Raw genomic sequence first — 24,316 nt, forward strand, 5'->3', positions numbered from 1 at the left:
AAAGGTATTTCATAAAAAGTTCGAGGTTTTTGGCCTTTTGAGATAGCTGCAGTGACAGCTTTATGAATTTCCTTTTCTTTTTTGACAATGGTCCTTATAGGCCGGATTCGTTTGTCTTGAAAAGGTGGGCAACTGCAGCTGAAGACCTCAGCCTACTGTACATATCAAGCAAGTCAGTGCTTTTCTTTTAATGTCATGACTTTGCTTCTTGAGAGCACCTTCAGCATCACTAGTGCCACTTCCCATGGGTCTGTGGTGGTATTCAAGGTTCATGTTATTGCACTAAAAATAAAAAATCTTCGAGAACTGCAAGATATCATTTTTTTACTATGATATGCAGTTTATTAGAGAGATGAACTGCTCATGCAGAAATGGTTAGTTAACATCACGTGGCATTTTAAGTGGATACTCACATGAGTTCACTGCAATAGCAAGAGAAGGTGGCTATGAAATTATTATACTAGAGGTTTTTGTGGTTATGATTAATACTACATCTTTAACATTGTTTATGTTTCTCTCTCCTGTGAATGGCGCTGTGTATGTTATGTTTGTAAATGATAAACTAAAATAAACTAGTATCTACATATATTGTATGCATTCATGACATGCCTTTTTTGTTTTTTCAATATTGCTAGGCTATGCAGTTCCTCTGCATGTATTTTTAAATTGTCAAAAATCTCTAAAAATTTTTCTAATATTTATTGGAAAAATTCACATGAAAGTAAGCCAGGCGCAGTGGCTCACACCTGTAATCCCCGCACTTTGGGAAGCCAAGGCGGGTGGATTGCTTGAGCCCAGGTGTTTGAGACCAGCCTAGCCAACATGGTGAAACCCTGTCTCTACTAAAAATACAAAAATTGGCCCAGTGTGGCCAGGCGCAGTGGCTCACGCCTGTAATCCCAACACTTTGGGAGGCCGAGGCAGGCGGATCACAGGGTCAGGAGATCGAGACCATCCTGGCTAACACAGTGAAACCCCGTCTCTACTAAAAATACAAAAAATTAGCTGGGCGAGGTGGCGGGCGCCTGTAGTCCCAGCTACTCGGGAGGCTGAGGCAGGAGAATGGCATGAACCCTGGGGGGCGGAGCCTGCAGTGAGCCGAGATCGCGCCATTGCACTCCAGCCTGGGCGACGGCAAGACTCTGTCTCAAAAAAAAAAAAAAAAAAAAAAAAAAACAACATTGGCCCAGTGTGGTGGTGTGCACCTAAAGTCCTAGCTACTCAGGAGGCTGAGGCAGAAGAATCAGTTGAACCCAGGAGACAGAGGTTACAGTGAGCTGAGAACACGCCACTGCACTCCAGCCTGGGTGACAGAGTGAGACAGTGTCTCAAAAAAAAAAATCACATATAAGTAGACCTGCACAGTTCAAACCCATCTTGTTAAAGAATGGACTGTATTAAGTGAGCATTTGAAACGTAATGTATTACCCAGTATTTCCCTGAGTAGTAACTTGAGTGTCTGCAGTGGGTACATTTTTAAGGAAGAGTCTTAGATAAGAGCTTTTAAGACTGTTGAAAATGTTTTAGAAGTCTAAATTATATTTTTTGCTCCATCCCACCTTCGCCACCTCCCAAAAGAAAACAAAGCTTTGGTCTGCTACAATATGGGCTAGTGCTTGATTGAAACTTCCATACTTTACCACAGAAAATGAAAGAAGTAATGTGTTGTCAAGCATAGAGTAAGCTGATGCCTCTTCATTACCCTAGTAATATAAACAGTAGTAGGATGTGCTTTCACATGGCTGAGTGAATATGATTTGATTGGTCCTTTACTATTATTCACTGTAATGGAGAATGCCTATCAAAGAGAAAGCTTTTAATTTCGATAATAGCTAACCCTTATTGAGCTGTTCTAGTGTGCTCTGAAAGTTTTCTATACGATGTTTCTGTGAAAACTATTATTTCTGTTTTGTAAATAGAAAACTAAGGTTAATTGGTTTAACAACTTTTAATAAGGGGACATAATTAGAATTAAAATTTAGATCTTTCTGTACAAAGCTTGTTTGGTGTTATGTCCTGTATGTCTTTATTTTTCTTCATTCTTAACAAATATCTATTCTCTGCCAGACACTGAGGATACAATGCAAATAAAAAAAACTAAACAAAAAATGCAGGCTCTCTGTTCTTAGACCTTATTCTCCAGTACGAGAGGACAGCAATGGATTTCAAATGGGCCTGCTGGGAAATTTTGGGAAATTGACCTTTACTTTACATAATTTGCTGTAAGCACTGTAGTAATGTGTTAACATTAGTTTGAACCTGGTGAGAAGACTGGCATACCGGTAGATTTTCTAAAGCAGGTAGGAATAAAGGGCATGAATATATTAAAATTCCCTGTGAGTTTGACACAGATCTTAACTTTAAGAGTTTAATAGTTTAAGGATCTTAGCTTAAGAATTCTTAGGAAGTAGGCTGGGTGTGGTGGCTCACACCTGTAATCTCAGCAGGGAGATATGGGAGGCCGAGGCGGGCAGATGACTTGAGCCCAGGAGTGTAAGACTAGCCTGGGCAACATAACAAAACCCCGTCTTTACAGAAAAAGAAAACACACACACACACGTTGAGTGTGGTGATCCGTGCCTGTAGTCCCAGCTACTTGAGAGGTTGAGGTACACACACACACACACACACACACACACACACACACACACACTAGTTGAGTGTGGTGGTCCGTGCCTGTAGTCCCAGCTACTTGAGAGGTTGAGGTAGGAGGACCAGTTGAGCCTGGGAGGTCAAGGCTGCAGTGATCGGTGCTTATGCCACTATATCACACCAGCCTGGGTGACAAAGCAAGACCCTATCTGAAGAAGAAAACAACAACAAAAAAAAGTTCTTAGAAAGTATGTGATGGGATCCTAATTCTTGTCGACCATTGTCATGAACATATGGGTGCCTTTATGAGAACTTAAAGGGGAAGCATGTTTGCACTTCTACCAGGATTCATTTCCATTTGGGCAGCAGTTGGTCTTTGGTTAAACTGTTTTTTTTTGTTGTTGTTGTTGTGACACAAAGCCTCGCTCTGTCACCCATGTTGGAGTGCGTTGGCATAATCTAGGCCCACCGCAACCTCCATCTTCCAGGTTCAAGCAATTCTCATGCTTCTGCCTTCTGAGTAACTGGGATTACGGGCGTTTACCTCTACACCTGGGTAATTTTTGCACTTTTAGTAGAGATGGGGTTTCGCTGTGTTGGCCAGGCTGGTCTCAAACCACTGGCCTCAAGTGATCCATCTGCCTTGGCCTCCCAAAGTGCTGGGATTACAGGTGTGAGCCACTGTGCCTGACCTTGGTTAAACTCTTATTAAGTTAAATTTCATTAAAGGAACTTGTGTCCTTTGTCTCTTACTGTCAGTCAGCAACACCCTGTGACATATCTTTTAAAAAATCAAGTATTAGTTAAATAATCATACAAGTAAACGTCAGATTACAGCAATGAATGCTTCACAGGTATTATAAATGATAGCACAAAGAAAGCATAAAAGAGGGAGTATTGATCTGGTTGGGGAGGTCGTGAAGCCTTTCCTCATTAGGTGATGCTTTAAGATGAACGGGTATGCATTAACTATTGGAGAGACCCTGGTAGAGAGTGTTCCAAATAGAGGAAACAAGCCTATTTTAAAGGCCCGGTGGCAGGGAACTGAAAAAAGACCACTGTGTGTCTGGAATAGAAGGCTGGGACAATATTGTAAGATGAGGCTGGAAAGGTAGACAGGAGTTAGAATGGACAGGGCCTTAAATATACAGATTTTTTTGTTTTTATCCAGTGAGTAGGAAGTCATCGACCATTTTAAGGGGGGTGGGTAGTAGGAGTGGGTGAGTGTCAGTTACCTGATCAGATTAGTTTTTGAAAAGATAGCTGTATTTTAAGTGAATTAATGCAGGAACAGAAAACCAAATGCTGCATGTTCTCACAAGTGAGAGTTAGGCATTGGGTACTCATGGACATAAAGATGGCAACAGTAGATACTGGGGTCTGCTAGAGGAGGGAGGGAGGAAGGGGTTGAAAAACTGTTGGGCACTAAGCTGAGTACCTGTGTGATGGGAATTTTTTGTACCGCAAACTTCAGCATCACAAAATATACCCAGTAACCTGCACATGTACCCCCAAATTCTAAAATAGAAGTTGGGGGGGAAAAAAGAAAAGATAGCTCTAAACATGGTAGGGAGAACATACTGCATGTATTTAGACGTTGTTCTTCAGGTGAGCGATTAAGGTAAATTGGACTGTGGTCATGGTATGGTGGTTAGAATTTTGAAATACGAGTTGGTAGAGGGAGAGGAGACAAATACGGGGGAAAACTGGGCAGATTTCTGAGATATAGAAGGCAAAAATGAGTAGAATTGAATGCTATAAGGGGTGCTGAAGTAAAAGCTATGCAGGATTCCCTAAGTTTGTAGTTAATTAACCAAGAAATTCTGTTTGAATTGCGTTTAAAATCTGTTGAAGTTTTTGCAGTATTCTGATGGCTAAAGTTTAGTTTCGACTTCTAATTAATATCTTACAGTGTTAAACTTAAAAATCAGCATCTGTGCATATAAGAGAAGTTTTAATCAGTAATTGTCTGTTGCCTGATTCCCTCACACTGAAGTAGGATTCTATCCCTTTGCTTATATGAGAAATTTCAGAACAAAGATTTGGAGGTAGGCCAGGCACTGTGGCTCATGCTTGTAACCTCACCACTTTGAGAGGCTGAAGTAGGCAGATTGCTTGAGCCCAGGAGTTCGAGACCAGCCCAGGCAACATGGTGAAACACCACCTCTACAAAACATATAAAAATTAGCCCATGTGGTGGCGTGCGCCTGTAGTCCCAGCTACTTGGGATGCTGAGGTGGGAGTACTGTTTGAACCCAGGAGGTAGAGGCTGCAGTGAGCTGTGATCATGCCCTTGAACTCCAGCCTGGGTGGCACAGTGAGACCCTGTCTCAATAAATAAATAAATAAATAAATAAATAAATAAATAAATAAATAAATAAATTGATTGGGGGATGGGGTGGGATTATTGTTAAACATCAGAGCCCTTTTTTTGTTTTTTCTTTTTGAGACAGAGTCTCCCTGTGGAGGCTCCCAGGCTGGAGTGTAGTGGTGGAATCTCTGCTCACTGCAACCTCTGCCTCCTGGGTTCAAGCAGTTCTCCTGCCTCAGCCTCCCGAGTAGCTGGGATTACAGGTGCCTGCCACCACGCCAAGCTAATTTTTGTATTTTTAGTAGCGACAGGGTTTCACCATGTTGGCCAGGCTGGTCTTGAACTCCTGATCTCAGGTGATCTACCTGTCTAGGCCTCCCAAAGTGCTGGAATTACAGGCATGAGCCACCTTGCCCGGCCAGAGCCCTTGATATTTAAAAAGTTTTATTGAGATACATACCGTAAAATCAGTCAACTTAAAGTATACAATTCAGTGGTTCTGTGCAACCATCATCACATTCCATTTTAAACTATTTTCATCATCCCAACAAGAAACACTCTACTCATCAGCAATGATTCCTCATTTATCTCCAACTCTTTCAGCCCTAGACAACCACCAATAGATTGCCCTTTCTGGATATTACATATAAATGGAATTATATAATATGCTGCCTTTTTCACCTGGCTTCTTTAGTTTAGCATAATGTTTTCAAGGTTCATTCAGGTTGTAACATGTATCAGTACTTTTTTTCTTTTTATGGCTCATATTTCGTTGAATAGATATATTTGTTTACTCATTAGCTGACAGATATTTGGGTGTCTGCTTTTTTATGAATTTTAAATGAATTTTGTATGAATAAGGCTACAATGACCACATGTGTACAGGTTATTATTTTTTCTTTCTTTTTCAACCCTCAGACGGGAAAAAGTATCATGTACAAGTTCTTTGTGAATACATGTTCTCAGTTCTCTTGGGTACATACCTAGAAGTGGAATTGGCTGGGTCTTATGTTAACTGTGTTTAATCTTTTGAGGAACTGTCAAGCTGTTTTCCAAAGCTGCTGCAACATTTTATGTTCCCACCAGTATTGTATCAGGGTTCCAGTTTCTCCACATCCTTGCTTACACTTGTTACTGTCTTTTTGATTATAAGCAAGTAAGTGTGAAGTGGTAGCTCATTATAGTTTTGATTTGCATTTGCCTTATGGGCAATGATGTTGAGCTTGATTTGTAAAAGAAAAGCGGTATGTTGGTTTCATTGAGAATATAAAAATGAACATGTTTGGTAGTTTCATGTAATTGCTTGGAGAGTTTTGCTGTATGTAAATTTGTTCTTTTTTCATCAGTTGTATTCCCTGAATGACTATAAACCACCCATTTCGAAAGCGAAAATGACCCAAATTACTAAGGCAGCCATCAAAGCTATTAAGGTGAGTAATACATTTTACTCTTCTATTTTCAAAAGAAAAAACTGTATTAATAGTTTGGATGGGGGATAATTTTTTATGGGTTATATGTTCTTTTTTACTTTACAATGTTAACACATATTGTGGAAAAACACAAAAAAGAAAATCTGTCACCTGTAGACTCTCCCACCTAGATATAAACATTTAATGTTTATTATTATTCTTTTTTAGAGACAATGTCTTATTCTGTCACCCAGTCTGGACTGCAGTGCCACGATCATAGCTCACTGTGTCCTTGACCCCCTGGGCTCAAGTGATCCTCTTGCCTCAGCCTCCTGAACATTTAACATTTTGATAAATGTTCTTCCTTAAACATTCTTCCATAAATTTTTTGAAGCAGTCATTTTTTCCTCACCTTTCTTAGACAGATAATATTTTGCATATATCCACATTATGGAGAATGTGTTTAACACTGTCTTTTGCCACACTGACTTGGCAGAACCTTGAAATTTGAGTTGGTAAAAGGTTTCTATATGTTGATATGTTTATTTTTTCTTATTGATTCTATTAATATTATAGATTTGAAAATAGGCCATTAAGGAAAACAGTTGTGACTCATTGTATCAGGTATTTGAACTGTGGGAAAAGGCCATAGACATTTAACCTTTGCTCTCATAAAGTAGGTTTTAAACCTATGTTAACTCATGAATACTCCTGAAAATCTCAGGAAAAGGTTGGATCCTCTGGAGAAATACACATATGTGCAAAATTTTATAGAAACTTTTTGGCAAAAGGATCTTTTCAAGCTCAGCCATAGATTTTTCCCCAAGAAGTTCTTGTCCCCAGGCTAAGATTCCCTGAATTAGTAGGCCTCTTAAAATTGAGAATGAATGAGTACTTATTTCTAATTAAGTAGGTACTAACCTATGAATATTCAGTGATACGTTTTCCTGCCCTGAATTAAAATATTAACCGTAACCAAAAGCACCAACTATTTGTTATCTTTTAAATAACAGCAGTGTATTAGATTTAACAGATTCCTATTTACTAGTAATTACTACTGGGTGAAAATTCAGATGATTCGTTGATTTTGCAGTTTGCTAGTGGCTAAAGCTTAGTTTTCAGACTTATTAGTATCTTACATCAGTAGTTAAAATCCATGTACTTACATGGCAGAAAATCAGAGAGAACGACAGTAACTATAAATACATTGAAGCCAGAAAATGTTTCAAAGACATGATTTTTTAGAGGATTTGATAGGCTCACTGTGGATTATTATACATTATCTGATTTTTATGATCATGATCATTCGAAAGTATGGAAACATGTATTTTTTTCTGTGAAAATTAGTAATTGATGCACTTTTCATAACTTGTTGAGCAGAGTACTTTCTTAATAGAGTTAATGACGTATAGGTGCAAACAGTATTTTCTATTTTCAGATGTCAGACGGGTCTGAGAGAAATTAAGTAATTTGCAGTAGTAGGAGTAAATGTAGCTAGAATTTTAATCCAAAATTCTGTCAGTCAAGAGTCTAACTCTTTGGACACAGTGGCACACATTGTTAGTCCTAGCTACTGGGTAGGCTGAGGCAGGAGGATCGCTTGAACCCAGGAATTTGAGGCCAGCCTGGGCAACGTAGTAAGATCTTGGCTCTTAAAGTTTTTTTAAAAAAGAAGTAATGTTTTTTAAAAAGAGTCTAATCTTTATTATTATGATATATTTTACTATTTTGACTTACTGTTTTTAATGTTTTGAATTTTGAAAAAATTTAAACCTAAGTTGCAAATTATTATAGTGAGCAGGACATATTCTTCCCTTAGATTTGCTGATTAACATTTTGCTACATATGGAAGTTAGTTTCAGACTTCATTCATAATAACACTTAATCCTTGATACATACTTGAATTTGAAACTCCTGAGAATAAAGACATTTTCCTAGGGAACCATAATATACCAATCACATGCAAAAAATTTCACTTTGATATAATTATCTAATATACAGTTCATCCTTACATTTTAACGTTGTTGCATTGTTGACTAGTAGCTGTTGCTGTCAACCTGCTTTTTCAGAATCCAGTCAAGATCACACATTATACTTATTTGTCCTGTCACCCAGCAGTTTTGTTTTTTTGTGACATTGACATTTTTGAAGAGTCTAGACCAGTTGTTTTTCACTACTTTATTACTTTAAACTGCATTTAGTGTATACACACACACACACACACTACATTTTATTAATCAGATTTAAATGATACTGTGTTTCGTATTGAGGTAAGTCATTGTTTTTTATATAGAAATGATTAATGAGTGATGGTTAACATTGCACTGTCAACAAAACCTCCCAGAAAACCTATTGGGGAAGAAGGCCTATGAGAATTAATAAACTTTCAGTTAAGATTTAGGAAGTAGTTTTGTTTTAATTATGTATAGTAACTAGAAGCAAAGAACGCTGTCAAGGTGTCTTCCAGAAGAATTGTTCCTTCAGTGTGTAGTTATTTAATATTTTGCATATTGATTTTTAAATGTTTAGGGGCCTATAAAGTGCCTAATAACTTTAAGTAGTTGTTTTGGCTTTTTACTTAAATAACTTAAACCATTGAGTAAACTTACGTTATTGTAGGTAACTTCAGCCAGACTTAAACTTGTAGGTTTTGATTTGGTGAATATGAGTTCATGATGTTTTCTTTTATTTTTATTATTATAAATACTGGATTTAGTGCTGAGGTTTAGTTGAATGTTCATAGTTCTTCAGTCTAAGGGAATTTCCTTAAAAAGCATAATTCATGAGAAGAAAAGTATAAAGAGGGCTGGGCGCAGTGGCTTTCGCCTATACTTCCAGCACTTTGGGAGGCTGAGGTGGGCGGATCACTTGAGGTCAAGAGTTGGAGACCAGCTTGGCCAACATGGCGAAACCCCGTCTCTACTAAAAATACAAAAATTAGTCAGGCGTGGTGGCTGGCACGTGTCTGTAGTCCCAGCTACTTGGGAGGCTGAGGCAGGAGAATCACTTGAACCCGGCAGGCGAGGGTTGCAGTGAGCTGAGATTGTGCCGCTGCACAACAGCCTGGGTGACAGAGTGAGACTGTGTCTCCAAGGGGAAAAAAAAAAGTATAAAGAGAAGCACAATTCAAGTTCTTTAAACAGAAATAATACGCCAATATGGTATTGTTATTGTGGCATTAAAATTTATTAGGCACAAATTTATATACTTTATGCTAAATTTATAATTTATTTCAAGTTTATTCATAGTGTTATATTTTATGAAACTTAAATCTTCTAACTTTTCTCAAAATTGATAGTGGCCCATTACTAATTTTTAATCTACATGTTCACTTCCGCTGATTCATTTTGTCTGATCCATTAGGATATTATACGTTTCCGTGTTTTATTTTGTATTCTTGCAGTTCATTTTCCAGGAGAGGCAGAAGGAGATAAATGAAGTTGAAAACAACTACCTTACATACATTTATTAATGTTATTTGTAGTTATTTGATTTTTCAAATTTCCCTTGATTTAACTGATAAAATTATACTATATGAAAACTGTACTTTTCCTTTCAAGAATATACACCCACCAGTACTTACTACAAGTATTTTGCAGTCAACACAACTGTTCGTTAAAGTATGCTTTCAGAAAGTCTTCAATAGCATTATTTTATATCTATGGTAAGGTAATGCACTTTGGACATACTGATCATACATCTACTTTAGAGAAGCCCTTTACTAATTATATAGCCCAGCTAGTTGCATATGAAGGTGAGTGACAAGAATGTTTGTCTCAAAATTCTTGGTTAAGATAATTGTTTTGATAGACCTTTGGAGCCTGTAAAACCTATGGTTAGCAGGAAATTTCAATCTCCTCAAACTGATTTTAAAACCATACTTCGTTTTTTTCCTCTTTTAGTTCTATAAACATGTGGTACAGAGTGTTGAGAAGTTTATTCAGAAAGTAAGTATATAATTTTCCATACATGTGCTATAATTGTAGATTAATGCCTGTACTCTTCTCCTTTAGATCAAATACCCAAGTTTAAGTTGTTTTGATGGACTGTTAAAAAGTGATTCCAGTTCTTTTCTAATCAAGAAATAAAATGAAAGTGCCTTTCAGATAATTTTACTTAGGTTTGTATTCTGCCTATGTTCATGTGCCTAAATACAAGCAGAGCCAGCTTGAGAATCAGTGTCATGTGGCATTAAGGATTCAGCAAGGTTGCAGTGTGTTTATGTTCTTCACCTGGGAGAAGGGTGCAGGATTTGAAGTGAGATTTCAGTCATTCAACTGGCTAGGTAACTTTGAACAAAGTTAGTTAGCCTTTATGTGATTGAGTTCTTCTTTCTTTTTTAAAATTCTTGTTTTCTCAATATTTAAAATATAGTATTGATAGGCTGTGCACAATGGCCCACACCTGTAATCCCAGCACTTTGGGAGGCCAAGGTGGGTGGATCACTTGAGGCCAGGAGTTCGAGACTAGCCTGACCAAGATGGCAAAACCGTGTCTTTACTAAAAGTACAAAAATTAGCTGACGTGGTGGTGCATGCCTGTAATCCCAGCTACTTGGGAGGCTGAGGCACAAGAATTGCTTGAACCCAGGAGGCAGAGGTTGTAGTGAACTGAGATCACATCACTGCACTCCAGCCTGGGGAACAGAGTGAGACCCTGTCTCAAAAAATGTGTGTGTGTGTGTGTGTGTGTGTGTGTGTGTGTGTGTGTGTGTGTGTGTAGTATCGATAAAACATACTTGGGGATTAAGTAGTTTAGGTAACTTGAAGCCAAGATAAAGGGTTGAATAACAAGTATGCTGTCTGTTTCACTTAAAGTTTAAAAATGTTAGTGATTAGAAAATTTTATTTGGTCTAACGCTTTTAAAAGCATTTCTCAGAGATTGTTCTTCTGATTAAAGATCTTTCTTTAAAAGTTTTAATGTCTGTTTTTTTGTTGTTGTTGTTGTTTTGTTTTGTTTGTTTTTGAGACAGAGTCTCACTCTGTCGCCCAGGCTGGAGTGCAGTAGCACGATTTCGGCTCACTGCAACCTCTGTCTCCCGAGTTCAAGCTATTCTCTTGCCTCAGCCTCCCCTATAGCTGGGATTACAGACATGGGCCACCATGCCCAGCTAATTTTTTTGTATTTTTAGTAGAGACGGGGTTTCACCATGTTGGCCAGGCTGGTCTTGAACTCCTGACCTAAAATGATCCATCCGTCTCGGCCTCTCAAAAGTGCTGGGATTACAGGCTTGAGCCACGGCGCCCAGCCAAAAAGTTTTAATGTCTTACACTGTGCCTCATAAACGTGATGAATAGGAATTTACCTAGGATTCTTGTTAAAAATGTGGATTCTAATTCACTGAGTGTGGAGAGGAACCTGAGATTCTGCATTTGTGACAACTCCTAGATGATGTTTCTTCACAAACCACAATTTGAGTAGTAAAGGTTTAAAAGGTAAAAGTGAATTTATGGATAAATGCTTGTTTACTGATTTGATTTGGGGTAGGGTACTTTGAATAAAACATGTCAGAATCTTAGGAAGACCTGGAATGAGCAAAGTTACTCTATCGTGAGGTAATTACAGTCAATCTGAAGAAGCCATTCAGTATATGGGGAAAAACTTAAATGCTTTGCTATTACGCTGTTTAAATCAGAGATCCAGCAACAGATTTGTGTAATGGTTAAAATAAGGGTGTGTGTGTGTGTGTGTGTGTGTGTGTGTGTGTGTCTGTGTGTATATACACTTTTTTTTATACTTTTACTTTTGGGCTAATTGTAGATTCACATGTCATTAAATCAGTAGGACTAAATGATGTAAAGATCCCAGGTGCCCCTCACTCAGTTTCCCCCTGTGGTAATGTTCTGTAGAATTGTAGTAAAATATTACAATCAGGACATTGATATAGTCACCTATTGACACACTAACCTTATTCAGATTTTGTCTTACATGCACTCATTTGTATATGTATGCATCTAGTTCCATGCAGTTTAATCACTTATATAGATTCATATAAACATCACCATAGTCAAGATACAGAACAGTTCCTTCACCACTAGGATGCCTTGTGTTTCCCTTTTATATACTCTGTAGTCATACTCGACTCACCTCCTCCTCCCCATCCCTAATCCCTAATACCTGGCAGTCATTAACCTGTTCTCTTTCTCTGTTTTGAATTTCAAAATGTTATATAAATGGAATCATACAAAATGTAGCTTTTTGAGATTGGCCTATTTTGCCCAGCATAATTCTTTTGAGATCTAACCAAGTTGTTGCATGTATCAAATAGTTCCTTCCTTTTTATTTTTATTTTTAATTTCACTTTAAGTTCTGGTATACAAGTGCAAAACATACAGGTTTGTTACATAGGTATACCTGTGCCATGGTGGTTTGCTGTACCTATCAACTTGTCATCTAGGTTTTAAGCCCCACATACATTAGCTATTTGTCCTAATGCTCTCCCTCCCCTCACCCCCCACTCCCGACTGGCCCTGATGTGTTTTGTTCCCCTCCCTGTGTCCATGTGTTCTCATTGTTCAACTCCCACTTATGAGTGAGAACATGGGATCTTTGGTTTTCTGTTCCTATGTTAGTTTGCTGAGGATGATAGCTTCCAGCTTCATCCATGTCACTGCAAAGTACATGATCTCATTCCTTTTTATGTCTGCATAGTATTCCATGGTGTATATGTACCACATTTTCTTTATCCAGTCTATCATTGATGGGCATTTGGGTTGATTCCATGTCTTTGCTATTGTGAATAGTGCTGCAGTAAACATACGTGTACATGCGTCTTTATGGTAGAATGATTTATATTCCTTTGGGTATATATGCAGTAATGGCATTGCTGGGTCAGATGGTTTTTCTGGTTCTAGATCCTTGAGGAATTGCCACACTGTCTTCCACAATGGTTTAACTAATTTACATTCCCACCAAGAGTATAAAAGTGTTCCTATTTCTCCACAGCCTCGCCAGCATCAGTTGTTTCTTGACTTTTAAGTAATCACCATTCTGACTGGCGTGAGACTTTATCTCGTTGTTTTGCCCCAAAAACTCCTTAAACTGATAAGCAACCTCAGCAAAGTCTCAGGATACAAAATCAATGTGCAAAAATCACAAGCATTCCTATACACCAATAATATACACCAAGCAGAGAGCCACATTATGAATGAACTCCCATTCACAGTTGCTACAAAGAGAATAAAATACCTAGGAATATAGCTAACAAGGAGTGTGAAGGACCTCTTCAAGGAGATCTACAAACCACTGCTCAAGGAAATCAGAGAGGACACAAACAAATGGAAAAACATTCTATCCTCATGGATAGGAAGAATCAATATCGTGAAAATGACCATACTGCCCAAAGTAATTTATAGATTAAATGCTATTCCCATCAACTACCACTGACATTTTTCACAGAATTAGAAAAAACTACTTTAAATTTCACATAGAATAGGAAAGGGGCCCGTATAGGGAAGACAATCTTAAGCAAAAAGAACAAAGCTGGAGGCATCGCACTACCTGCCTTCAAACTATACTACAAGGCTACAGTAACCAGAAGAGACATGTAGTTCCCTTCCTTTTTATTTCTGAGTAGTATTTCAGGGTATGACTTTACCACAGTTTAATCATTCACTCGTTGGGGTTCATCTGGGTTGTTTCTAGTTTTTGGTTATTATGAATAAAGCTGCTAGGAACACTTGTATACCCAGAGTGTTTTTGTGTGAATGTAAGTTTTCATTTCTTTGGGATAGTAAGTACATGTTTCCATTTTATAAGAAACTACCAAACTGTTTTCCAAGATGGCCGTACCATTTTATATTCTCTTCATATACCATAAATTGTGTGAGGGAGAAGTGTGGCTGCAGTTTGGTCATATGTTATCCGTGAACCCATGTTTTAGTCATGAAAGATTTATGGAGTAATAAATGATGGTAAATGAAAAATTAACAGTAAATATGATTTCCTTTAGGCCAAGAAAACTACTCTAAAGAATATTCTGGCCTCTAGCCTTGTCCTAATTGATTTTGCCAAAAATCAGTTCATATGCTGATTGTGTCTTAGCTTTGTAAGACAGAAAGCACCTGGGCACTCTGGCTCATGCCTACAGTCTAGCAGCTTGGGAGGGGCCAGGGCTAGGCTCAGGCGTTTGAGACCAGCCTGGGCAAACATGGCAAAACCCTGTCCCAGCCTAAAAACTACAAAAATTAACTGGGCAAAGTGGCAAGTGCCCGTGTTCCCAACTGCTTATGTGGGTGAGGTGGAGGGAGTGCTTGAGGCTTGAGTTCAGGAGGAGGTTGAGGCTGTAGTGAACCATCATTGTGCCACTGCACTCTAGCTTGGGCAACAAAGCAAGAGCTTGTCTCAAAAAAACAAAACAAAACAAACAAACAGAAAAAACGGGGGCGGCAGCAGCAGCAGAGGCAGGAGTTACAAACAGATACGGAAACCTCAGAAGATAGGTTTTAGAACTTCTGTTTTGATCCTGTGTCAGGGTTCTCTAGAGGGATAGAACTAATACGATATGTGTATATATATACACATATTTAGGGTATACATATATACAGGGGAGTTTATTAAGTATTAACCTAAGTATTAACTTACACGATCACAAGGTCCCACAGCAGGCTGTCTGCAAGCTTGAGGAGCAAGGACGGCCAGTCTGAATCTCAAAACTGAAGAACCTGGAGTCCAATGTTCGAGGGCAGGAAGCGTCCAGCATGAGAGAAAGATGTAGGCTCAGAGGCTAGACCAATCTCTCCTTTTCATATTTTTCTACCTACTCTATACTTGCTGGCAGCTGATTAGATGGTGCCCACTCACATTAAAGGTGGGTCTACCTACCTTCCCCAGCTCACTTACTCAAATGTTTTTTTTTTTTTTGCGATGGAGTCTGGCTCTGTCGCCCAGGCTGGAGTGCAGTGGTGCAATCTCGGCTCACTGCGAGCTCCGCCTCCCGGGTTCATGCCATTCTCCTGCCTCAGCCTCTCCGAGTAGCTGCGACTACAGGTGCCCGCCACCACGCCCGGCTAATTTTTTGTATTTTTAGTAGAGACGGGGTTTCACCGTGGTCTCGATCTCCTGACCTCGTGACCCGCCCGCCTCGGCCTCCCAAAGTGCTGGGATTACAAGCGTGAGCCACCGCGCCCGGCCTCTCAAATGTTAATCTCCTTTGGCAGCACCCTCACAGACACATCCAAGATCAATACTTTATATCCTTCAATCCAGTCAAGTTGACACTCAGTATTAACCATCATAGATCCCTATATTTGCATTATAAACAACTACTTAGTTATCCTGAATCCTAAAGGCAATAAATTTTATTTTTGAGCCAGAGACCTCATGATTTGGTGACTTTTCTACCATCCATAGCTAATGATTCTGTTCTCATTTGCTAGTTTGAAATGCGAAAATGAAATCCTCAGCTCTGTTCCAAAATATGTAGAGTTTACCCAACTCTTTTTGTTTGTATGAAATCCCTTGCCTTTTTTTGCATGAATACTACAAGCAAATCTGTCCACTAGATTCAGAATAAGATTGAACATTATCATTCAGGACTATTTATTTTGATAAAATCTAGGTGCTTTGTTACAGTGAAATACATTCTATGGTACTGTGGCTACTCTTAGATACGGTGAAGTCAAGAATAAATTTCATCTTTCTGGCTCTGAAAATGGTCTGTGGATGAGTTACTATTGCCTTAATCTGTAAGTTTTTGGCTATGATTACCTTCTTCAAATTTCCTGCTGCATATTTAGTAAGAGCAGGAAATGGGGCTTATTTGTGGTGATTCTCAAGTTACATTTACTTTGTAAATAATAAATGAAAAGATGGTGCTAAACCGTCTAGAGATTATCATGAAAGTTTTTTGTTTTCTCGAAAGTTGATCTGGTAGCTTTATGTACATGGTTGTTATGGTGGTTGATATTTTGCAGTGGATATGTAAATATTTTTCAATGAAGCAAAACATTTATTCTTCTGCTGTTTGATCATTTTCCAGAGGAAGGATTGAGTTCACATTGAAAGATGGCTGTTAGCTAGGCGCGGTGGCTCACGCCTGTAATCTCAGCACTTTGGGAGGCCGAGGTGGGCAGATCACTTGAGAGGTCAGGAGTTTGAGACCAGCCTGGCCAAAATGGTGAAATCCTGTCTCTACTAATACAAAAATTAGGCAGGCATGGTAGCACATGCCTGTAATCCCAGCTACTCAGGAGGCTGAGGCAGGAGAATTGCTTGAACCCACAAAGCAGAGGTTGCAGTGAGCCGAGATCATGCCACTGCCCTCCAGCCTGGGTGACAGAGCGAGACTCCGTCTCAAAAAAAATAGAAAGATGGCTGTTATATTTACTTACCTCTGGTGTCTTGAGATATATATATATATATATTTTTTTTTTCATGTAGGGTGCAGTATTCTGTAACTGGACTTTTATCATAAGTATACCTTTACGCTTGGAGGTAGGATACAAAGAGATTTTTGTACATGGGCACAAATAGTTTGAAAGGAGTATATTTCCAGATTCTCACTTTTCATGTGTATTTTTATTAAAGTTCCTCTTCCCTAGGATATTTTAGATCAACATAAGTTCCACACTTTTTAAATTTACATTTCAAATATATCTTAAGCTTATCAGTCATTCTTAATCATTATGATTAGAGAAACTTTTGCCTCTTGCTTTATTTAAGAAACCAGGGATGTTTATATAATTACAGTCACTCTTCCGTTTCTGTGGGTTCCAACCCATGGGTTCAGCCTATTGGGATCAAAATTTGGGGAAAAAATATTCCATGAAATTCCAGAAAGCAAAACTTGAATTTCCTACACACTGAGTACAATGTGAATGAAGTGATGTGTAGGCATTGTATTAGGTATTCAGAGTAACCTAGAGCTGATTTAAAGTAGATGGGATGATGTCCGTAGGTTATATGCAAATACTGCCCATTTTATATAAGGGACGTGAGCATCCTTGGATTTTGGTATCTGCAGGGGTCTTGGAACGAATCCCCCAGGGCTACTGAAGGACAACTGTATTTCTTTTTATTGTGAAATTTCTATGTACATCTGTAGAAAAGTACAGAAAACAATATATGCAGCCAAATTTTTATAAAGAGAAGACCTATGTAGCTCCCACTCATTTCAAGAAGTAGAACTTTGAAGCCCACAAGCCCCAAGTGCCTCTTCCTAACCATGTCTTGCACACCTCCTACCCAAGTAACCAGTTTGACTTTTGTGGCACATCCTTGCTTGACATTATAGTTTTACTTTGTATAAAATGAATTCTTAAAGTGGTTTGATGTATTTTAAATTTTTTAGTGTAATCCTATGGTGTGTATTCTTTTTATACAGTTCTCCTACTCAACATCATGTGTCTAGGATTCATTTTTGTGGTGTGAGCAGTATTTATTACTATCTCTTGCTATATGTTTTCCATTATGTGAATAGACAGCAGCTTGCCCACTTCTGTTGACATTGTGTGTGTTTTCTAGTTTTTGCAATTCTGAACAGTATTGCTGTGAACAATGTAATATTTATATATGTAAGATAATAAGTATCCTGATACAGCTTGCATTTCTGTAGGAGTGGAATTGCTGGTTACAGGATATACATTTCTTCACCGTAGCTAGGTAATACTAAATTAGTTTTGTAATGATTGTACTGATTTACCCTCCTCCTTGCAATGCATGGGTTTGTGTTGCTCCCCATTTTTGTCAGCACTTGGTATTGTTAGATTTAAATTTTTCTAATCTGTCGAGCCATCTTTCTTACATGCCACCATTAGTATTATTCAGTGCTTTGCAGGTACAGCCACATGATTCTGTTTCTACCACTCTAGCTTTGTTGTCTTTAAATTAATATCACTTTTTAGTAGCTGCAGGTGGGAGCACAAATTCTAAAAATAGGATAATTATTTAAGATGTATTTGTATATTGCAAAATATATGGTCCAACTTACCTAGAAGGTTCTTTGACAAATAACCGTAACTGATGATAACCTGCAGATGACAACTTGGATGACAAAATGAAAAATCATGCAAATATACTTAAAGGTGCACTCTCCCTATTCGTTCTTACCTTTTTCCCCCTAAAAAGGCTATTTCTCTATAAAATAAGAAATTGGAAATTACTAGAATATAGTTGAAAAATGGTATATCTATAAAAACTTAATGTGATATGCTTTAGGAAATTATTTAGAGTAAAAATACTGTATGCCATTGTGTAACTGCCCAGTGGGTTCACCTTGCCTGCTGCCTAGACAGAGCCAATTTATCAAGACAGGAGAATTGCAATGGAGAATGAGTAATTCACGCAAAGCCGGCTGTGCAGGAGACTGGAGTTTTATTATTACTCAAATCAGTCTCCAAGAGCATTCGGGGATAGGGGATCGGAGTTTTTAAAGATAATTTGGTGGGTAGGGGCTCGGGAAGTGGGGAGTGCTGTTGGTCAGGTTGGAGATGGAATCATAGGGAGGTCGAAGTGAGGTTTTTTTGCTGTCTTCTCTTCCTGGGTGGGATTGTAGAACTGGTTGAGCCAGATTACCAGCCTGGGTGACATCAGCTGATCCATCCAGTAAAAGGTCTGCAAAATATCTCAAGCACTGTTCTTTTATCATAGTGATGTTATACTCAGGAGCAATTTGGGGGAGGTTCAGACTCTTGCAGCCAGAGGCTGTGTGACCCTAAACTGTAATATCCAATCTTGTAGCTAATTTGGTAGTCTTACAAAGGCAGACTGGTACCAGGCAAGAAGAGGGTCTTTTTGGGAAAGGGCTATTATTATTAAATATTTTGTTTCTGAGTCAAACCATAAACTAAATTCCCTCCCAAGGTTAGTTTGGCCCAGGCCCAGGAATGACAAGGACAGCTTAAAGGTTAGAAGCCAGATGGAGTTGGTTAGGTCTGCTCACTTTCACTGCCATAACTTCCTCAGTTATAATTTTTGCAAAGGCAGTTTCAATTAGAGAGTCTTAGGAATTCTTGTTTTGAGTCTAATGGTACTTAAAGAGGAAAATTTTAAAGTATTTCAGATTTCTTTGTGTTGATTCTTCTCTCAGGTTTCTAGTTGATGACTTAGCCAAGTTTTCCAAGTATTAAAATTATTTAAAACATTAAATCATACTAAAGAATTTTTTGCCATTTTATGTAGCAAAAATGCTAATCTACCAGTGAAGGAAATTCTGTCCCACAAAATGTTAATGTATGTGTATCTAAAGATACTGTGCAGTAAGCTTGCAAGTAAAAGGATTCTTTATTGTGCTTGCCTAACTACATAGGCTAAAAAAGCTTGTGTTCAGAAAGTAGGGGAGGCAGGGCACGGTGGCTCGTGCCTGTATTCCCAGAACTTTGGGAGATCTAGGCAGGAAGATTGCTTGAGCCCAGGAGTTTGAGACTAGCCTGGGCAACATGGCGAAACCACGTCTCTTCCAAAAAAACATGCAGGAATTAGCTGGGCATGGTGCTGTGCACCTGTGGTCCCAGTTATTTGGAAGGCTGAGATGGAAGATCATTTGAGCCTGGGAGGTCGGGGTTGCAGTGAGCCATGATGGCACCACTGCACTCCAGGCTGGATGACATAGGATAGATCCCCAGAATTAGAGATGTTATATTTGAGAAAAAAATGGAAACTCTGGCCTCTGTATTTAACAATGTTATAATTTGCCATTTGGCATTGTTCTTTTCATTTGTATAGGAACCCTTTTGTTGGTGTGTTCCAGGTGAAGTCTGAGGCATGTTGGCAGTGTGTTTGCTAGAGCCCTTCTTTCCTGAATTTGCTTCTTTCTTCCATGTAGCTTTTCACGATGATTAAAGAAATTTTAAAAATTATAATGGTACCTTATTTATCACTTTGTTTTATGTCATTGAAGCCAGTTACGTAGTACTATTTTAGAACTTCTGATTGTATAGAGTAGCCAAAGTAGATTCTTTAAAATGCCATTCCAGAAACTGATGATATTGGAGTAGTCAATGTATGAATATTCATTACCTCAGCATAGGCAGTGTCTTTGTATTTACACAGGAATTTTGATGATTTTTGTCTATCAAGAATTTTACCTTTCCGTTTCCTTCCCTTTTCATTCTTCTTTTTTTCATCAGTGTAAACCAGAATACAAAGTACCTGGACTTTATGTTATTGACTCCATTGTGCGACAATCCCGACATCAGTTTGGTCAAGAAAAGGATGTGTTTGCACCCAGATTTAGTAATAACATCATTAGCACTTTCCAGAATTTATATCGTTGCCCTGGGGATGACAAGGTATGCTGCTGTTTTTTGTTTTTGTTTTTGTTTTTGTTTTTTTTTTTAAAGTAGATACAGTACCCTCTTGGTCTTAATTAGTCTTCAGATTATCTTAGTACAGTCATGTGCCACATAATGATGTTTCAGTGACAGACCACATATACAATGGTGGTCTCCTAAGATTATAATACCGTATTTTTATTTTACCATTTCTCATTTATGTACAGAAATACCATTGTGTTAAAATTGCGTACAGTATGCAGTACAGTGACATGCTGTACATGTTTGTAGTCTAGGAGCAATAAAATATGCCATATAGTCTAGGTGTGTAGTAGGCTATACTGTTTAGGTTTGTGTAAGTACACATCACACAATGATGAAATCTTCTAATGACGCCATTTCTCAGAATATACCCTTGTCATTAAGTGGCACAGGAATGTATATTCTCATTTGCTCTTAGTTATTTCAAATTTGAATATTATTACGGTATCCGTGTTCCATTTTGTTCTTTGGATTTCTTAAAAGTATAGAAAGATGTAGCAGATTTGCTACTTTTTAATTTGTTGAAGCAATTGGTGTTAAATAAAATGGCTAAAATAAGCCTTTGGAATTACATGAAACTTACTCACACACACAGTCAATTCAGAATTGTGATTATTTGACATGAGTTGATATTTAACTGCATATTAAAATTCCTCTATTATGGTAGAATTTTATTAATCACACTACTAAGTCTGGTGTGTGTAAGATCTAAATGTGTAAATATTCTATAAATAGCAAGTAAAAAGAAAGCTTTGGATCATGAGCGAGCATAAAAAGGAGTTGCTTATCCTTTTATTTGCTCTGAGAGGTTAGCTTATTTATTTTGGACGTTGGAAATTTAGGTGTGCTTTTTCTGACAGAGTTGATTGCAGTGTTAAGTATGAAAAGATGAGAATAGATGAAGATTCATGTTTGTTTTATGGAAGAACCACAAAACCTGAAAGCTCACCACAAATTGTTCACCTTTATATTGAGTATAACAAGATTAAGTGGTTGTTTTTCATAACTATTATATAGTCTTGAATCAGAAAAAAATCTTGTTATAATGGATAGCTATGGAGATAAACTTACTTATTTTTTGAGACGGAGTCTTGCTCTTGTCGCCCAGGCTGGAGTGCAGTGGCATGATCTTGGCTCACTGCTACCTCTGCCTCCTGGGTTCAAGTGATTCTCCTGCCTCAGCCTCCGGAGTAGCTGGGATTACAGGCGCCTGCCACCATACTCGGCTAATTTTTTTTTGTATTTTTAGTAGATATGGAGTTTTGCCATGTTGGCCAGGCTGGTCTCAAACTCCTGACCTTGTGATCCGCCCACCATGGCCTCCCAAAATGTTGGAATTACAAGTGTGAGCCACCACGCCCAGCCGGAGATAAATTTATTATGCTATATTCTTTGTGAACTATTCTTGGATATGGTCCTTGAGACAGAAAGTTTTTGATTTTTGTTTTTAATTACCTTAGTACTTTAATAATTCTGTGCAGGCAAAAGAATACTTCTAATTTTTTTTTTTGAGACGGAGTCTCACCCTGTCACCCAGGCTGGAGTGCAGTGGTGCGATCTTGGCTCACTGCAAACTCCGCCTCCCGGGTTCGCACCATTCTCCTGCCTCAGCCTCCTGAGTAGCTGGGACTACAGGCGTACGCCACCCCACCCAGCTAATTTTTTGTATTTTTATTGGAGATGGGGTTTCACCGTGTTAGCCAGGATGGTCTCGATCTCCTGACCTCGTGATCCGCCTGCCTCGGCCTCCCGAAGTGCTGGGATTACAGGCGTGAGCCACTGCGCCCTGCCTAGAATGCTTCTTTTAAATGACCTGTCATAATCGATTTTTAAAATAGGTTCCTTAGACTCCCACTTGAAGTAATGTACTAATCTGAAATTTTATACATATATTTTTTAGAAGTCACTTTACTTTGATTTAGAAATTTCACTAGTTTGGACTTAGATTTCTGTCAGTTTTGATTATTAAATCTTTCTTGAATGTGTAGATTTCATAATATAATATCTCATACTAGGGCTTATGGAATAGGGCTTTCTTTTAACCATAGGAGGAGAGAGTAGATTTGCATTGTAATCTCAATCATAAATGAGGGACATCGTATGTAGATATATGGAATGATAGTTGTTAGGTGCTGGCCAATTTTAAAGTATATGATGGGTGGCTTGGAAACGGAAAGATTTTTATATAAAGCAGAAGAATATAAGGCATTTTCCAAGTGCTCATGTTTTAGAGTGGAGAAATAGTCAAATCAGAAAGTATGAAGCAGTCTCTAATTTTCTTGTGCTTCATTTGAAATACACAAATTTGCACATTAATGTAGTTTGGACATAGTTTAAAAATAAATCACTGTAATATTATGAGGGATTTAAAGATGAACCAGATCTTTATTCTGAAAATTGCCATTTTACTTTGTAAAACATATACATTTAGCAGAATGTTCTTTTTTTTTTTTGAGACAGAGTCTCGCTCTGTTGCCCAGGCTGGAGTGCAGTGGCACGATCTCAGCTCACTGTAAGCTCCGCCTCCTGGGTTCATGCCATTCTCTTGCCTCAGCCTCCCGAGTAGCTGGGACTACAGGCGCCCACCACTACGCCTGGCTAATGTTTTGTGTTTTTAGTAGAGACTGGGTTTCACCGTGTTAGCCAAGATGGTCTCGATCTCCTAACCTCGTGATCTGCCCGCCTTGGCCTCCCACAGTGCTGGGATTACAGGCGTGAGCCACCGTGCCCGGCCTCTTTTTTTGTACTTGATTTTAGCCTCTGTCTTTTTTTTTTCCTCATGGAGTAAGTGGCATCACGATAGTAGTAACTAGGACTTAGTACTTGTTTGCAGAATAGTTATGTGCTAAACAGTTGCGAATCAGATTGCTTGGTGATAGTATCAACAAAATAGTTATTATATAATCACTCTGCTTTTATTAGTGATAATATGAATTCAGGATATTGTTACTCTTGACATTAGTGTTCTCTGGGTGAAATGTTTATTTCAAGAAGCAAGGTATAATAGATGGAACTGCTGATGCTTCTTACAAAATACTGTAGGACATCTTGAGACATTATTCTTCATTGGGCATATTTTTCTGCCTGTAAGTTTGAAGCTTTCAGGATCTGTAAAACTTTAATACAACCAAGGGAGACATATAACAGGAATTTTTCTAGTTACCAAGTTTTCTCTAAATACTGCTAATTATGTTACTAGATTTCAGAATTACCCAAGAAATAGAAGTCATTAATAACTAGTCTTTTCAAGTTTATAATACACAGAATATAACAAGAGACAGGCAATAGTTAAATAGAATTTCCCAGCTAACTAGATTTTCATATGAAATGACTGAGATTAGGTTATAAGTAATTAAATAGAAGTACGTTATAGTATTGCTATAAGAAGAGCTGTAACTAACAAGGCATATATCTCCCTCCCAAGATGCTCAAAATTTGAGAGTGGCTAGACATTTAAAATACTAGCCAGCTTAAACAGTCTGATACAGTTTGGAGATTGAGAAAAGGGACCCGAGAATCCTTCTGGTGTACGGTCTTATTTTATAAATGAGGATACTAAAGTTTTTTTGTTTTTTTAAAAAATGTATTGACATAGTTGGCCTGAGACCAAGATCAGCAGCAACGTTATATAGATCGTAAATATTTCATGAATTTTATAGCAGCTGCCATATGACTGACTGGAACCTTACTCAAAAAATACAAAGAACTCTGACTATTTGAGTAATCCAGAAAGAGGGTGAGACTAAAACAA

General features: G+C 38.2%; 1 protein-coding gene across 8 annotated transcripts in view; it reads left to right on the forward strand.

The window, feature by feature from the left end:
• The window catches only part of SCAF8 (SR-related CTD associated factor 8), a 230,891-nt gene that overhangs the window by 35,746 nt on the left and 170,829 nt on the right, over positions 1–24,316 (forward strand). For all 8 annotated transcript variants that reach the window (XR_004029401.1, XR_004029400.1, XM_030809871.1 and 5 more), the window contains 3 exons: positions 6,250–6,333; positions 10,215–10,259; positions 20,380–20,541. Coding sequence is in view for 6 of the 8 variants with exons in the window: in XM_030809871.1 (XP_030665731.1) it covers positions 6,250–6,333; positions 10,215–10,259; positions 20,380–20,541 (291 nt within the window). In the remaining 2 variants the exon portion in view is untranslated. The remainder of the gene's footprint in view (positions 1–6,249; positions 6,334–10,214; positions 10,260–20,379; positions 20,542–24,316) is intronic.

This window comes from Nomascus leucogenys, chromosome 3 (genome assembly GCF_006542625.1).
Source record: "Nomascus leucogenys isolate Asia chromosome 3, Asia_NLE_v1, whole genome shotgun sequence".
In the NCBI taxonomy this organism is placed as follows: domain Eukaryota; kingdom Metazoa; phylum Chordata; class Mammalia; order Primates; family Hylobatidae; genus Nomascus; species Nomascus leucogenys.